Genomic DNA, 18,742 nt, shown 5'->3' on the forward strand with positions numbered 1-18,742 from the left:
ATCTGCTTTTCCTCCTCCCCCCGTCCCCCCCCCCCGTCCCCAAGAATAGAGTGGGAGGGTGGCTCAAAAGTCCGCCCACCGATGACGAGGCTGCAGACAGATTAGCTTGCAGATTTTTACAGCGTGCAGAGAGAAGAGGAAGTGAAGTTTTGGCAAACGACTCGTAAACTTGTTTATGTGGACCTTGCTTGTTGGGGAAGTGGGATTAGAAACTCCAGTGGTCGAAAGTAGCACTGTCCCCTAAGGGAATCTCTGCTGGTCCGTGAGGCTGCAACTCTCGGGCACGGAACCAAAGCAAAGCCCGACCTTTGCGACTTCGCTGCTGCGGGCGCTTGGGGACTCTCAGCCGGGAGACAGTCTCGCTGCATTTGGGGTTTTTTCCCCCTTTAAACCGCGGAGGCGGGCGGAAAAGAGTTGGCAGTGCTGTTCAAATTCTTTAAGAAATCCCCATGCAAAGGATATGCCTTCGCTCACCCATTTGCTGCCCGAGGTGCCCGATTTAATTTCCAAACAAAAACTGGGAGTCGACCCCATCCAGAAGGCAGCTTTCCCCTTAGCCGTCTATTTTCTGATTTTCTATTTTTAGGAGATCCGATGTGCTTGTTAATTACTCATAGTTAACTTTCCAGAGTTAATTTATTATGGAGAATAAATTTCAAAAGAGATATTTTGAAATACAATGACAGCCTGAAATAAGTGGGTTAAAATATAGTTTCTGCTTTCTGCTTGCATGTGTCATACAAATCCAAGCATAGAGAGATCATGTGCTGCAATGAGAACAGGACTGTAATTCAGATGCCAAGTGAGCTACAGACTTTGATGGGCGATCTGTTTGGCTCAATTTCTAGAGTCCCAGGTATTTAATTGAGAGGGAGCAAGAGAAGAAGAGAATTACCTACTGTATGTTCCCGAGAGTAGATTAGATTAAAGGTAGAATTTTACTCCACTGTTCTGTAGTTTCATTTGGAGCTGCCAAAATATAATGAGGAAAACCTTACTTAGCATATAGTTTTACCTATTGGTTGTAGTTTTAACTTGCCTAATTTCATAAACAGATTGGGCAATAAAAATATTGTTTTAGACGAATTATTTGCATAGAGACTTATTAGCACAGTGTGTTCCAACTGAATTGACATTCCTAAATTTCCAGCCAACACAGCAATATTGCAGGAGACTAAAATTGGATTAAGACACAATAGAGTCTTTATGTTGTGGCTTAGTATGTTGTATGAACTCTGCCATTGTGATAAGTAAACTATGCTTAATAGTTTAGCGTGTTGCAAACCCCAGCTAATTGTGATTTATTCAATAAATACTTGTTAACCTGATTATATATGAACACAGCCTAGAGTTATAATTGAACTCTGGTAGGTCACAAATTTTTCTTTTCCTGTTTGGGTAGTTTAAATAATAGTGTTTATTTGCAGGATTGTTTGTATTTTTAATTTTAAAAAATGAGGATTGCAATTTTTTTTCTTGCTGTTGCTAAAGAGATATTTTAAAACTTAGTGTGATACACTTGCTAACTGATGTGATTAAATGTATGCACCAGTTTAATGACATAGCACTGAAGAGGACTATAATCAGCCCTAACACATCAAGTATTATGCAGTATATGCCTGATCTTGTTTGTATGCTTATTAACTTGTACATTAGTCCTCAATTTACAACAGTTCATTTAGTGACTCTTCAAAGTTACAACAGCACTGAAAAAAGTGACTTTATGACCATTTTTCACACTTAACAACTTTGTAGCATCCCCATGATCACGTGATCAAAAGTCAGATGCTTGGCAAACTGACTCATATTTATGACCGTTGTTGTATCCCAAGGTCATGTGATCCCCTTTTGCAACCTTCTGACAAAGCAAAATAAATGGGGAAGCCAGATTCATTAAACAACCATATTAGTAATTTATCAGTGGCAGTGATTCACTTAACAACTGTAGCAAGAAAGGCTGTAAAACGGAGCAAAACTCACTTAGCAAATGTCTCACTTAACAGCAGGAATGTTGGGCTCAATTGTGGTTGAGTACTACCTATATATGGCCTCATGTTTGCTTAATTATGGTTTGTTGATTAAAACAAGATTAATTGTGTTGTGCGAATCCAGCCACTCAGCTGTGCACTTAGCACTGTATTGCTGCTGAAATCATAAAATGATTATTTGAACAGAAGATAACAGAGGTGCTATTAAGTTTCACTATTTAATAAGGAAGGAAGGGGATGATTTTGTGCACAATCACCTTGGAATGATAACAAAAGTGCAACCTCACCCTTATCTTTTATTTGCTTTGACAACGCCTTTTTGTCAAAAATCTGGCTCCAGGAAGTGCCATATCTATTCCTGGTGAAGGAATTTTAAACGTTAGAGCATCTCTGCCAGTCCTACAATATCTAGATTGCATAAATTGGGATAATTGCTAGATAAGAGAAAAGCAATTAGGAAACCTTTCTTTCTAATGCCATCAAGTAGTTATCAAGACATTTACAATTTAGATATGATAGTCTTCATATCAAAACATTTCCCAATTCTCTCTCTCTCTCTCTCTCTCTCTCTCTCTCTCTCACACACACACACACACACACACACACACACACACACAGCACATTTCACCACTTTTCCTTGGGGAGCATCTTCTATAATAACAATATGTTTTTTATATAGCTGATCATAAATATGAAATATGAATCTACTTGGCTTGTACATCGGACTTCCAAATTATTTTCAATTCATTTATATTAGGGCCTTTTGCCAGCAAAAGTTTCAAATTTCCAATTATAATGCTGACATTTCCTGGAGATATACAAAAGTAGCATTCCTTGTTTGTTACATAGAAAAGCATGAAAGATAGCTGGATAACCTTGGGCCAGCCGCCAGTCGCTTTCTGTCATCCCAACTCATCTTATAGAATTCATTGTTTTGGAAGTATGATTAATATAGGGTTGTTATTGTGGGGAAAAGAGGAGGAGGAAGGCGTATTAGGTATGTTCACCACCTTGAGTTACTTATAAAGTAACCTAGGGTGGGATAAAAAATCTAATACATTTTTTTCTCACATCATTGCTGATTACTAGCTCACAATCTCTTATTTTAAAAACAGAGGTTACATTAATATAAAAGAGAATAACAATGTTAAAAATATGTTCCTGGGGAAAAAAACTATAATGTGTGTTCTGCAACAAGATGCACTGCAGCCCTTGAGATTGCCTAAAATTGTCTTCCATCAAAACTAAAAGCTTTTTGCACCAATTGTTAGTAGGTTGACATGGACGAAAGTCGTTGTCTTTGTTGTTAAACTATGTATGATCTGTCCGTGAAAAAAGGAACGAAGAAAGTAAGCACCATTTTCACATATGAATCCTGTGATAACAAAAATTATAGCGGTCTAGTGCGTAAGGCAATCAGTCTTTCAAAAACCACAAGATTGATATAAAATTTGCATGATTTCTTAAATAAGTATTTTTATCCTTTTACTTATAATTTTGGAATCTTAATTTGGATTGTTGTATCTGGGAACTTAAAGTGGACTGCCAAATTATTTTTCTTTGAGCTGAGTTTCATTCCTGATGACATCATGGTTTTCTCTAGAATCCCTTTGACTTTAAAATACTGTGATATTATTTATTCATTTGGTTATTAGATTTATATCACATTTTTATTATTTGTACAATTTGTACAATTTGTACAGTGTATAAAATGACCAACCTGTGTAAATATAGTAAGATAAAATGAGAAATTAAATGCAGTTGGTTTACCAATCCTACTTGTGAACCTATTGGAACAAGAGATCTACTGAGCCTCTGGAATGGGACTCTGTTATGTACAGTCTTTTTGACATTACATGAAATTTAAACATGCAAAACATCCTTAAAATTGTTGTTTTACAAACTCCAAGAACATCATGTGTGACTTTTAAAATAATATGAATCAGTTTTGCGACTGAAATCACATGTTTCATTATAATTTGCTGGCCTGCAGATCTGCTGATGTTGCCTAAGGTCAACTGTTATGAGTAATTCATCGCATAAACAGAGTTTATGCTGGTTATTGAACAGCCATAAAAGAGAAAGAAGTTGTGTTTCTTTCAGTTTTTCCTTCATATCATTTTATCCTATCTAGTAAGTTAATTTGAAAAATCTGTATTGATTTATGAATGGCTACTACTTGGAGAGGATAGTTGGAATAATATTTCATTCTGTGGCACAGTTGTGTTCCTCCTGAAGAACTGTATACGTTTCCACTTGGAAGCATACTCAAAACTCTCCTTAATGAAATATGAAAGAATGTACAGCAGGTTATTTTAGAACATGTGTTATAATACCAACCTACAGTATAGATAGGATGGATGCAAATGAAATTTACTAAATTTTCTTTTCACTTGGCAAGCATCCTGTTTGGTGGCATTGTTCTCATATCTTTTTCTGCCAAGATTTTGTGACTCACATCCAGGCCATCCTTCTCTAGTTTGGTGGTCTCTGTATGTGGCAGAGTACAATTTCTAGAATCCCCAACCAAACTGTTTGAAGGCACAAACTTGAGAAAGGATTGTTTTAGATAAAAGGCACTGATGATTCTTCATACTGCATGGTACATAATGAAATACAAATACTCAAAGGCTGTTGTGATCCGCTAGTGGCCAGCAGAGCTGGCAGCAGATTCGGAGAGTGAGGAGGTTGGGGAGGAACATGGGCCAGTCCTGGAGTCTGGAGAAGGTTCTGATGACGACTCTATGTTGGAGCAGAGAGGAAGCCAGAGACGTATGCCAGTTATCAGATGCCTTCAGAGTCAGACATCAGTGAGGCAGACGAACAGCTGGAGCCTGCTCCCAATGTTCACATGCGCAGAGTTGCCAGACAAAGGGAACAGCTAAAGAACAGGGGTCGACTTGGGAGTAAGGCCACAGGTGAACGATGAATGGCCCTTCCCAGAGGAAATAAAAGAGGAATAAAAGGGGAGTGGAGTTTGCTTAATTGGCGTGACTCTCCGAGACTCCTTGCCAAGTTTTGCAGATATCGGCAAGTCAGCTCTCCAAGCCAGATAAGGTCTGTGACTGTAAATACTCCCTGGAAAGACTTTGCTGTATGTGAATGAGCAGAATTCACAGTAAATTAATAAAAGGGGTTATTGTCATGGCCAGGAATTTGCTTCATGTTCTTGGGAAGCTTGGGTCAGAACAAAGGCATGTACCTGTACTTTACAGTCCAACAGAGTGGAAGGCAGCTCTACCTCTTAATAAAAACTTGATGGGCCAGAACATTTTATCTTTTCAAATGTTGACACAGCACATTGGAAAAGTACACTAAAAAATCCTCTGAGATGTAGTAAAGGACTCTGCATCCACTTTTCCTGAATATTTTATTGCTCACGCGAGCGATCTCCACTTCTAAAAGCAATGTACCATTGGCAAACTAATTGCAAAGTGTAATTTTGTTACTTGTCTTCACCTATAAATTCTGTGCTCTTCCAGTACTGCATTGCTGAGTAGACGTCTCAAGTAAACAGTTACAAACATTTTTTTAAAATTAAAACACATGGTTTCATAACTGACAAGGCAAAATAGACACAATCAACAACAGAAAACAATGTTTATGTATCAACTCAGTACACAAAATACCTAGACACTCAAGGAAAATGGAAAGGTACTAGAGCAAAAGAAGTCGTGATTCTTCTTGACTGGCACTTTTGTTTATGAGCTTGTATGCATGGTGAAGTAAAGGAAAAAAAAAAGATGAGTATCTTTCAAGTCACTAATCCTAGTATGATCCTTTCAGTCATGTTAGGTAGAGTGACCATTACATGGAAGTGATCAAATTGAGGATAGACAAGAAGGACAAGGTTTCCAAGCAGTCCACCGGTCCAGGTATCATGCGATCTATAGACAAATCCTATGTTATCCAATAATGTTACATATGCACATTGCAAGATTATGGCATACATTTTAAAAATCCGACTGGCATACCATGTCCTACTGTATGTCATCAGACTGATCATTAAGGCACTTCTGTTGTTGACTTTAAAGATCTATAATATGTTGCTTTGTTTTCTTTTTAATATATCCTAAAATCAATTTATTAGTATTATATGTAAACTCTGGCTTAAAGGAAAAACTGCTACATATAACAAATTGGAGCCCTCCTTAAATTTCAAGGAAAAATATTGTTTTGTGTAATCAGCATCTTTTTACCAATATAGAAAAAAGTTTATGAATCTGCAATTCTTGTTTTTTCATCATTTCTGAATGATTTTTTGCCGAAAGCGACTCCTTTATAGATTAAAAAAATAAATGCTATTTATAATCATGGGTGATGTCTTTATTCACTTTTGCCTATCTAAAAAGATTGTGTAAAGAATCACCATATCAGAAAGCAGTGGCTGTCTCAGTAAGTAAATGCTGGGAGTTGGTGTGAAAGCTACATTATTTGAACTCTCTCTCTCGCCCTGCTCTGCCCTGTCCCACCCAGTAACCTGTTTGATATGGTGGAACACGCTCTTCTATTATTGCTATAGCAATAATAGGTATATTTTATAGTGTCCTTCATGTCAAGGAATATTATGTCTGTAGCTGGCCTTCTTAAATTCTGCACTTTGCTACCATATGTACAGTATAATGGTAGTTCTGTATTTACCCTTTCTTGGGTGAGGACAGTTTTCCCCATCTTATCTTCTATCTAGTATTGCAATTTGTCTGAGAACTCCCAGCCAGCATGTGGTTTAAAGAGCTTATCAACATCAGTAAAGAATCTGAATGAGTACCAAAAGGTCCATAGATAACACCTTAATTTTTACTGCCTCCTTAAAGTCAAATTCCACTGCACACATATACACAAACGTGTGTGCGCACATTCACAAAGGGGGGGGGGGGGAAGACGCACAATATTATCCTTTAGGATGGGCGGAGCTACATTTGGGGGGGACTGCATTTAACATTCTCTAGGACAAGAACTGCAGTAGATACCTGTAGCTTCAGTATGAATTGGTATAAAGAGTTAGGGCCATGTAATCAAGAGCAGAAGATTTTTTTGCTGAAGATAGCAAAAAAATGTCACTCAGTATTCACAGTTGTGGTCCTGGGAAGCTCTGAGATCTTCAAAAAAGGTTCAGAGTAACATCTGGCCCTGGGATATTAATCTGCCCACATCTGCTTAATGAGAAAGTTGATGTATTTAGAATGTTGATGCATTATTCAGTGCTTCTTGATTCTTTCATATCAGAAAATCACACAGAGGTATTATTTATCACACAATGTATTGCCTTAGGAGTACAAAAATATTTTTTATTAAAAGTTTTTGCTGTTTAAGAAAAATTCTTAGCTATTCACCTATTTACTTAAATCATTAATGTTATATACTTTTGCAAGATGCAGTTCTGTTTTATTTTACAAAGAAGAAATCTCACAAATCAGACTAGATTCACACAAGATATTCAGTCAAAATGCATTTTGATTAATGTAGATAAGAATATTATGTAAACCAACCATGTAGTTTATAAAGTTTTATATATAAGTTAACATGATGGATCAACTCAGTCCAGTGCACTTTATTCAATAAATCATGCTTAGCCAATTGCACAGCCCCAGCCTGGGACTGTGACACAGTGTTTTGAGTTTGAAGTATTCAGGATTTATTTAATCTAATTTACTTGATGAGAGAAGATAAAATCAACACATATCTTTATACTGAGAACTGACACATCTAAACAGCTCTTCTCCAGGGGATCTCAAGGAATTTGTGATTATAGATAAAAGTCATAATCTTGATTGTATTTCACGTTGGAAACAAAAAAAGAGATAGGAAACTTGATTTTGCTGCTCAAAAGAAGATAAGAAAGGGAATAGACTCTCATTCCTTTACTCTCTAAGCCTCTTAAGAGACAACTGGAGCCAATCCCACTCTGTTATTTCCCCGATCAAAGACAGAGTAGTACTGGCCAATAAAAACATCTCCCAGAATCCAGAGTGGATCAGTTGCTATATCTAAACCTTGGAAGCCGCTGGTGCACAGGTTTATCCCATCACTATTGACCTACAGGAAAGAGGATATATAGGTTTAAAAGCAATTAATATTGAATTACGACAAATCATGTTCAGATTTGTATGCCAACATTTACCCACACACTCAAAGGCAGTTTTAAATGCAGAAATTTAAATGCTAAAAGTTGAAGTCCTTATATCTGGACAATGATTTTGTTGGGAAAGATTTGTAGAACTACCAAGGCACAACTAAGAACTGATGTAGAAGGAAGAAGGCAATGACTGGACATTGAGCCAATTGCTTTTTAGCATAAATTAGAAAAATTCTAATTGTGATTTGCGCACATGAAGCAATTATGGCATTTCTAGCCTGGATGCGAACATGTTTCTTAGTCTGTGAGTTTAAAATAAAAATAATAGCAGCACTAATCCAATATTTTGAAAGTGCCATATTAAAGAAGAGTGTATTCATGCTGTACAAAGAGCTTGAAAGAAAATTTGGAACTTTTCTGTTATATATATTGAATTTAATATGCCCAAGATGGAAAGTCACACTAATTTCCATAATGGAAGAATGGATGGTAAAGGTGATGGAGTGGGCAGAGAAGGTAAAAGCAACTTTTAGTTAAAGAAAAGAACTTATCAAGTTTTATTTCCATTTGGAAACTAGTTCTGGATTTTGTATTTGAAACTGAAAAAAAAAATGAAACCCTATTTTTAGCTTTTGACGATTAGAATTATTTTGTTGTTACAGAAATGGCTTGATATATGTAGAAATGTATAGCAAAAAGTTGAGGCTGTAATTTTTGTTTTTGGGATGCTACTACACTGAAAAGTCAGAAGCCACTACCTTTTTCTTCCCTTTTTAATTTCTTTCTGCACTTTTCCATTTCTCTCTTTAACTTTCTCAATGTGTGTTTCCACTGGTACCTTCCATTTAGCCACTTTCTCATTTCTGAATATTACAGACCCTTCCTATTCATCTCCCTTTCTCCTTTCATGGGCTGATCTATAGCACTGCATCTCAAAGAATTCAAATAGAAGAGAAGTAGAGTTTCTGCACTGCCATCTTCAAAGGATTCTTGTGTTGGTATGACAAGCCAGGCTTGTAGTAGGCTGTCAAATCTATAATTTATGACATTAGCATTATCATTTAAAATAGCTCCCTACCATAACAAAGAAGTAAAATCTGAAAGGTACATGTAAGCTTATACAGTATATAGATGCCTCCAAGTCAGTGTTCTATTGTGTTTTGGTATGAATATATTCTTTATTATCTTTATATATATGACTTCTAATAGTGACTAAGATGCTGGCAAGAGGAAGTAGAATGCTTTATTGTGGTGCAAGGGATCACCTCCTTTCCCAAGGAGAAAATGTGTTGCAAAAAAAGAAGAGGAGAAAAAAGGCCCCGAATTTGTCAATGCTAAATGTATAACTACTATAGATAAAGGATTAGAAATAATTGTTAAAATGAAGCTATTAGACTTCACAGCTTAATCACCTGATCTCATCTTTTGGATTAGCCTCAATTTATTGAGATACCTGGAAAATTCAAAGACTGTGCATCTTTTTATGTCATCGTTATTTATTTAATAAGGCTAGAATAGAGGTGGAGGCTTGGGGAACTGCTCCTTAACTGTTCTCTTCCTCTGTAAATTGACGTATAAAGATCAAGTAAGCTTTTACCTATTTTTTGTTACAGCTTAACTTTTAGGTTAGCCACAAAATTAATGAAGATTTTGATCTAGTATAAATTCGAATCCCCCTGCCCTTATGGACAAACAGTCATTATGGTAAATATTCTTTTCCCACTATACTTTTTAAACAGCAACAGAGCTTGCCAAACACATAGTATGCCACAATTCCTCCCTCCCTCCCTCCCTCCCTCCCTCCATTCCTTCCCAGCAAATGAAGGGAATTAGGGAAACCTGTCATTTCCTCAATTTTTAGTTTTATTATTTTTATTAATATCCCATGTTTATGATTTTTATAAACATCTGAAGGGGGAAACATAGCCTATTTTCTTCACAAGAACAACCCTATGAGTGAATTGGGTTGAGAGAGAGAGTGAGCGCGTGGTCCAAAGTAATCCAGGAAGTTTTCATGCCTGAAGTGAGACTAGAACCCATTGTCTCCCAATTTCTAGCCTGGTATCTTAACCACTACCTCAAACTCTCTCTTTTTTATTTGTATTATTATTTTGTATTTATTATAATGGTGATTAAAAAGCATTAAATATCAAGCTAATTCTCATTAAGCAATCCTACTAATGGGCGTGGCATGGCTTGGTGAGTGTGGCTTGGTGAGCGTGACAGGGGAAGGATACTGTAAAATTTCCATTTCCACCCCACTCCAGGGGAAGGTTACTGCAAAATCTCAATTCCCTCCCGATCAGCTGGGACTCAGAAGGCAGAGAATAGAAGGGGCGGGGCCAGTCAAAGGTGGTATTTGCCAGTTCCCTGAACTACTCAAAATTTTCGCTACCGGTTCTCCAGAACTGGTCAGAACCTGCTGAATACCACCTCTGCTTTCTATATAGTGCAACCTCAAAAAGTCTATTTTGTTCTTTTTTAACTTGTCTTTTCTCAGCAGTAAAAAAGCAACTGAGCATCTGAATGGGAAACTCTTACTAACACATCAGTGTTCTTTCCCCATGTCCCAATACAAAGTTACAGATAATAACCCATTCTTTCCCAAGGATGACACATGTTCTGCCATGCTGTACAGGAGGAAATGAGTGACAGCACTTACCATGACAGTGTAAGCCTCTGGAGTAAGAGGATAAGAGTTTCCATTGATTGTGAAAGTGACAAGAGGCATCACATTGAGATTGTTGCATTCCACAGCATACTGCAAATAATTGGTATATCTTTGCAATAATGAACACCCAATATTTCAATTTAAAAAAACAACCCGAGATAAGAAGATGGACAATATCTATTTTGCACTCCAATCTTTTCCTTTTTAATTATGCTTTCCTCATAAGATATTACACACATATAGATATGATAAGGATTAGGTGTCCCTTTTTTCCTTTACTTCTGTCTTGTTCAATCTATCTCCCATCAAATGCTGTTTTTTATTTAAGGAAATTGTTCTGAAGTTTGCCTGTGTTTAATATGCTAACACACAATATACTAATACAGAGAGTAATTAAAGACTGATAGCTCGAGGCGAGAGAAGGATCCAGGGCTAACTCCCCAAACCCCTTGCTCCATACACTGCCTGCCTTCCACACTTTTTTGCTCCTCAGCTATAGCCCCATTTCTCACTCTGGGTAGCACCCAACAATTGCCTTAGAGGCTCTTCCTCTCAGAATATCTACAGGGCACCTAATGGGCTGCCAAGCCACTCTTAAAAGTTATACAGTGTTGGGACAAAAAGCTTCAGAAGCTAAATCAGGATAAGACTTGGCCTAAATCCACTGCTTCTCCTAAGCCACCTTTTTAAAGCATCTGCTTCACCTTTTGCAAAATGGCAGTGTAAATTTTCTTTAAAGTTCAAAGAACTACAACATAATGAAATTGAAAGAAACAAAAAGAGAAAATGAAAGAATAAACTAGGTTTGTAAAGAGATAATTTTAGATTTAAATTTATCCTAGATTTAGCACCAGGATTAGGATTCTGTTACTGATTTCCAAGCTGGGACCCACCTCATCATCCATAGGTTGTGCCCCGATTAATTTTTGCATTTCCTTTATGTCTTTAGAAGGGCCTGTGATGAGAGATGTTCCTGTGTCCACTATAGCCTGACATCCATCTGCACAAAATGCAATATTCCCACCAACCTGGATACTGAAAAGAAGATGGAAATAAACTTGAGGTTTTTGGTGGCAATGCCTCTCCAAGATATTTACAGTGGTACCTCTTCTCCCAGCATGATTATAGGTTGACTTTGATCCTGACACTGTTTTTTTATATTTGTTTAATGTCTATCACTTCATTACTGATTCCTCTTTGAAAAGATATATGCTGAGATAAGTGGTGATGGATATTAGAAGATTTTAAATGAACAATATTTCTGGTTGTACAATGGGAGAATATTTACGTCTCCTAAAATGGGGACAATAGTGAGCTTAGCTTAGAGTAATTGATACTCTTGCTTAGCTAAGAGTAATTAAAAACTGATTGCTTGGAATCAGTTCAAGCTTATTCCAAGAGCACACTTGGAATTTGGCATATCACAAAGTTGTTTTGTTTGCCTCTACCTGTGACTATAATGGACTTGCAGGAATCTCCTGTTTTTCCCTTGACATATGAATAGTCTAGACTAGAATGACCTTATTCTGTTTGCAAAAATCGCAACAAGATGCAGAAAATGTTATAGTTAATATAGTAAATCTAGTACTAAATTACTATCTAATTGTCTGGAAATTTGCAGTCTTACTACTTTCACGAGCCTAGTTTAAAAGCAAATACTTCTTCATTCTGCAGTTTCTTAGGCAGGAACTGCAGTCTATCAATACCAAGAGTTATCTTGCACATTTGATATAGTTCAGGCATTCCATAAAGACACTGAAAGCTTAGAATTTATGGTTTCTGATTTCAAACTTTCCTAGGAATTTTGGTATCAAGGAAGCAAAGCTCAGTAAATAAGGGAAGTCTTGGTGTTTTAGATTCTGTAACTCTTTGGAATGAAGCAGGAATCCCTCCATAATGACAGCAATTGAATCTGAAGACTTTCTGAAACCTCAGCATAACTTGGGATTTTACAAACTGTAGAAACTTACACAACATTGAAAGCATCGCTACTTTGCTTTTCCATATAAAAAGATGTAGAGGGAGGGATAGAATTATTTACAGCATTTCGAGAATTGGCAAATACTGTTGTAAAGACATCTGTTGCAGACAATGATGTAATTAATATATATAATCACCTAAATCACCTTCCTGGTTTTTAAAGTAGTGAAAACTCTCTAACTCAAAGAATAAATATATACCACATCCAGCCAAATAGTTAAAAGATGATTACAGCTCATTGTAACAGTGAAAGGCTGGAGATTTATGAAGCAGATGTGGTGCTTCTGTAAAGATTGGCAAGTCTGAGTCCTAAATGTGCAATTACCCTGAATTCTAGCATTTATCAGAGATAGAAAAGTAGCTATTATTTCCGAGAATCCCCCCCTTACTTCCAAATAAGATATGTACTTATCCAGTTGGATCTGCCAATATCCCTGCTTAGTGACTGGAATCCAGTTCAGATTTCCATTGAAATAGGCCTCATCATAGCCACCAAAAATCAGTTCCCCTCCAACAGAAGAATAAGGGTTTCTGAGGAGAGAAAGAAGAAATAATTGCATTGAGCATGAGCCTTTGCTTTGTGTTTTTTCTATTACATAGTCATGCTTTTCAAAATTCTAAACCTGAAGAATATAATTGATGCCCCCACATTTTCTAATGCTCCACATTTTCCATACTTCTCATGTCAGCCTCTGGCTGTATCTGGATCATGCCCGTACATTGAGCACAATGATGAATGGAATATTGACTGAGTCCACAAATATAACCAATTATTCTTTCCAATGCTAAACAAAAATTATGGAATCTGGTTCCAGAATTTATGTTCACCAATTTATAGGGAAAGAGAAAAGCCTCCCTATTCCTGCTACAGAAATTGGGTTTTTTTTAATAGCCAAAGGAAGCCATTGATATTGACTTTTAATGACTTCAAAAAAAGCAAGTGCTAGTCTGGATGGCAAATTTTCTACAGTATTGGGAGGAAGAGTCAACTTTTTATGCACTACCTGTTCATGTAAACTGAGAATATTGGTAAATCCACCAAGTTTTGAGCAATCATATTATCAAATACAGGGGTGACACCATCCACAGCCAAGGATGGGTAGGCCAGACCAAGTATCCCATCAAATTCTGAATCCAAAAAGGTGTTACCAGGTTCAGAGACACTTTCTGCAAACTGTTGATTTACTATGGTGAGTCCTTCAACCTAAAAAAATAGAAATCTCAGATATGAATTTTAATCTGTGGCAAGAAACTAGTCATACCATAGTAATGGGCCATGTAATTATTTTATAAAAGAGAAAGCCTTCTGTCCTTCCTTCCTTCCCTCCCTCCCTTCCTGAATTGGTGTTTCATCATGAAGATTTTGGACAGCTAATGCTATTTTGAATAAACTGCACCACGTCTGATGCAGCATATTATCATTCAAAGTCAGGTTGAATTCCATGTCATCTATCCTAAAACTTGCAGAAAATAACACTGAGAAATGCTTCTAGAAGAAAGGAGTAACACACAAGTACTAGAGAACATTGTCCAGATAGCACCTTCCATGATGGAATAGGGACAGGTTTCCCCTGCAGTTCCATGCATATGTTTAAAATCTGCACCAAGTCATTGGGGCAATGCCCCTTTTGCTCATCTGTGGGCTTTGGAAGACCGCAGGAGGAAAAAAGGGAAAGGGAAGTCCAGTTGCTCAAATACTCTAGAAGGTATATTTCATCAGTATTCTCCTAATAAATCATATGAACTCACATAGAAAATGAAAACAAAGCCTATTGATGATAATTTATTACATGGTTCCTTGGTGACATGCCACCAAAAATATCTTATGGTCCATTCTTGTAATGTGCTACTCATTTTCCCTGAAAGGACATTTGACATTGTAAAGAATTCTGCTTTGGAACTCAATTGAAAATTCAGATACTGTAGCCTCTACAAGCTGGATAATGGCTTACTGTATCAGAGTATAATTGGTTACATGATAAAGCATCATATTATTTTTAAGTGAATAGCATCTTTCACTTACAGTCACTTGATCCATTCCAATTATTCCTGTCAAGCTACCAGTGCCATAGTGAATGGAAAAAGAAGTACCCACTTCAGTGTAGGTGCTGGACTGTGATGGGTGAAATCTGGAGTGTTCAACTGTAATTGAAAAAAAATAAAAGAAATCTCAATGCTTGTATCTGTGGCCTATGGATTTTTCAGTCCAGCCCATTGCATATTTATTCAAGTACAATATATACAAGATTGCCACCTTATTAATCCACCCAGCTGTATACAGTTAATGGCCTCTATTGAAAAATAAAGTCTTTAAAATAAAACAATATGAATGTGCTGCTTGTAGCTTCAGTACAAGACTGTCATTTCACACACAAGAGTTGCCAATGATCCAGAAATGAAAATATACTGATGACTGTTGACTATGCTAATCTAAGTTATACAAGCACTCCATATGCTATATAGTCATATTTCACATGTATATTTTCTCAAAAATAAGTTGTAAATAGAGAATACTTACAAAAAAGTATGCAAAGGACGTCTACCTTAAGTTGCCATTCATGCTGTTTTATCTTTTATGGTGAAGCTTCTGAATAAACATATTTAGTATTGTGCTACTACATTATTATTATTACAAGCCGTCATTTGCCCAATTACTTTACAGATAGGACCTTCTGTCTTCATATCAAAACTGTAGGAGATGACCAGGCTGAGCGACCAAGGGAGGATCAAAGGCATCATCAGTCATGAGTCCCTTCACGCCCACAAGAGATCTAAGTCCAGCCCACCATCAATTCCTTATCTACCGCCAAATTGCTTCAATCATTAGTGGTTCAGATTCTTGTAGAGAGCTTAAGCTTGCAATAAATCTTTATACACCACTGCCTGGATCTCCTGATTTCCCTGGTGCTTGACAAAAGTTCTTTTTCCTCCTGAATGAAATCTTATTTTAGCATTTATCACTGTAAATGGCAAGATTTGGTTTCTGATTTGCAGACAAAATGTTAGGGATATTACAGCATACTACAAGTACAAGAGAATGGCTATTGTATTAAAAATCTACTCAGTAATGGATTTCCAGTGTTGAACATAGCAAATGTGCTATGCAATGATTGATATGTGCAATTGTTTATCAATGACAATACATTGCTATACCTTTGGACTTATTGGAAGCATGAACAAAATTTACTGATCTGAATAATGTTAGTTCTATAAGCATCGGTACCTAACATAACAAATGTTAACAGTTTCCATACTGTTAACACAGCGTTCAGCATAATTTAAAATAATTTTCATAAGATTTCTGCCATGTGTAAATCAATGTTTGGCATGTAAGAAAGCCAACAAGCCTCTCTATAGGTTTTATTAATGTGTATCCCTTTAAATGGAGCAAACATCAAGGTGATGTATTTAAAACCATGCCTTCCTTTCCCCTTGACCAATACTCACCACATGCCTTGCTGGTACAATAAATAGATGGTACCCAGAGGTTGGAGGAACCAGTGTCAAAGAGTATAGTAAAATTCTGCGGAGGGTTTCCAATGGATATCTGTCCAAAGTATTCCACCTGCCAAAAACAGGAAAACAAAGAAGTGTTTCTATTCCATATATTAGGATGGAGAAGCACATAAAGCTGGAAACCTCCTCCAAGCCTGAGGGGAATTTTGTCAAATGCAGTCTTGTCCAATCATGCCTAGATGTTGTTTGCATACATGGATCAAGAGTTTAAATAGGATTTTAATTCTAGTTTTTTGGGAAGGGCCTTACTCATTATCCAATTTTACACCGTCATTTTTTAATTTTCACCCCTAGTATTTTAATTGCAACATTTTCTTGATAAAAACGTGTGTTTATCTTCCCAGGTAAAGTGTCTTCTGTTTTCCTATCAGTATGCTCCTGGATGTAATCTTGTTTGAGGAACAAGACTATTATATAAATCTGAAATCTAGAAGAAGAAGAAAAAAAGAGTGGTTTATTAGAAAGAAAAAAGTTGGCTCATTCTTCGGCCCTTCCACCATAAGCATGCAGCAGAAAGGGAGAATTCAGATATGTGTACAATTAAAAAAAAAGATTTCTGCTCTAGATATAAACACTCTGCAGGCATTCAAACACATCTGAAAAGGTGAGAAGTGAGAGGGGATGAATGTGCAAGCAAGCCTGGTCCTACCCTTCCACATTGTTCATACCTGCTGTTTTCCAGAACTTTGCATGTTAAGACTTGCAGGGAGAGTAATTATGTCTGTCCAATTCAACTCATTTACAAATTTTCCCATCATCAGCAACCAATTTAGCTAGGCTAAAGTACATTGAGCTTGGTTATAATTCTCCAGTAGATTTTGAGGCAGACTGTGCAAGTTTTTTTGACACATTTAGTACTTAGGGCGGATGTCTGTGCTCATATTACACCCCAATTTTCTTTTAAACCCACTTTCAGAGTTGGCTAAGATAAAAGAATATCGGGAGGCGATGGACATAGGTGGCAGTTTATTTCTTGTTTGTAGCAGTGCTAAATTGCCAGTTTGCACTTATATTCAACTTTTATGTTTGCAAATGTAGCCAAATATTTCACAGTCCTCTTCAGCTTCCAGTGAAAACTTTGATACCACTGAAATATCTGATGAGTAAAGGAGAAAAATGGGGCAATATATTTTCTTTTCCTCTTGGCAGACAGCTGTATACATCCATGGCCTTGGCTCTGGACTTTAGCACAGTTACAAAGCAATGCAATGCGTTAGAGCACATAAATATAGAGACAGAGCCCATGTTTACAACTCTTTAAGGTAATTATATCTTTTCTCCAGATCATAATGTCTCATCATACCAATAAAACATAGAAATGATGGATTTTTATAATGCATACGTATATAAATTGAGTCCTTTGAACAATGCCTTCCTTGGTAGCCTCATGATATATAATAAACTCCTGGATTTCTATAAATTGTGTTCAGAGGTGGTATTCAGCCAGTTCTAGCAAGTTCTGGAGAAACAGTAGTGGAGTAGTTCAGAGAACCAGCAAATAGGCTGGCTCCGCCTCTGCTGCTTCCCAGCCTCCCAGCTGATCTACTTTTGTTGCCCTGAACAGGGGAATGGAGCTGGAAAGCAGGTTGGTGGTTTGGGGAGGGAATGGGGATTTTGCTGTATCCTTCCCATGCCACGCCCACAAAACCATGGCCACCAAGCTGCACCAAGCCCACCAAGCCACACCAAGTCCACCAAGCCACACCCACAGAACTGGTAGTAAAAAAAATTGAATCCCACCACTGTGTGAGTACAGAGTGAGAGTTTAATAAAATTAAGTTATGTCATTGGAAAAACTGTTGACATTTGTCTTCTTTGTAGCTAACACGTCCCCCTCCCAAACCCGGTCTCATTCATACTTTGGCTTTAACTTACATCAAAATAGTTAAAGAGGGGTTCATTGGTTTCTTTAAATACTGAGCAGTCTTGGGTGTACTGTATCATGTCTATCTTATATTTCTTCCAAAACTGAGACAATTGCCCACGTTCCCTCAATATTTGCCGCAAAGATCGGTGTCTTTTCAGGGTAATTCTGGAGAGGAGAGAAGGAGCTATATGCTTAATACTGATTAACAGAAATAAGAAAATCTGGAAAGCATTTTATTCTAGTACAGGCAGTATAAGGCAATATAAGAATTATTCATAACCTGAAAACTTTGCCTATGCTGCACATGAACGTAATTATGTATCAAATTCAATACTTGAAAACAAATCTCTCTTTTGCATAATTCTGAAATAAATCCAATCTATCACCGTAGCAAATAGAACTCCTGTGATTTATCTTTCATCTGGCAATCAGTGTTATCCATTAGGGGACTCCCACTTGCAATATTTGATGATATGCAACTCGATGACTCTTCACCCTTAATATATTTATGAACAGTGGTTTTGGGGATACAGGAATTTGGAACAGAAAGTACAGTACATCAGGATGGATTTATAATATTTTGAAGAGAGTAAAATAATACCCATAGTTCAGAGGTGGGTTGCTCCCAGTTCAGCCCAGATCAG

The 18,742-nt window shown here is 37.0% G+C and overlaps 1 protein-coding gene across 1 annotated transcript; it reads right to left on the reverse strand.

Moving 5' to 3' along the window:
• Positions 1-7,865: 7,865 nt before the first annotated feature.
• CTSE (cathepsin E) lies at positions 7,866-18,190 on the reverse strand (the record flags this gene model as incomplete). Its single annotated transcript, XM_081948147.1, has 8 exons — positions 18,107-18,190; positions 16,163-16,280; positions 14,739-14,857; positions 13,720-13,919; positions 13,124-13,246; positions 11,629-11,770; positions 10,727-10,825; positions 7,866-8,024 (listed from the first exon to the last, which is right to left on the reverse strand). Exons 1-8 carry the CDS (start codon positions 18,173-18,175, stop codon positions 7,866-7,868), a joined length of 1,029 nt encoding a protein of 342 aa, XP_081804273.1. The 5' UTR covers positions 18,176-18,190.
• Between the last annotated feature and the right edge of the window lie 552 nt (positions 18,191-18,742).

This window comes from Natrix helvetica (genome assembly GCF_964273705.1).
Source record: "Natrix helvetica genome assembly, chromosome: 3".
NCBI classification, from domain to species: domain Eukaryota; kingdom Metazoa; phylum Chordata; class Lepidosauria; order Squamata; family Natricidae; genus Natrix; species Natrix helvetica.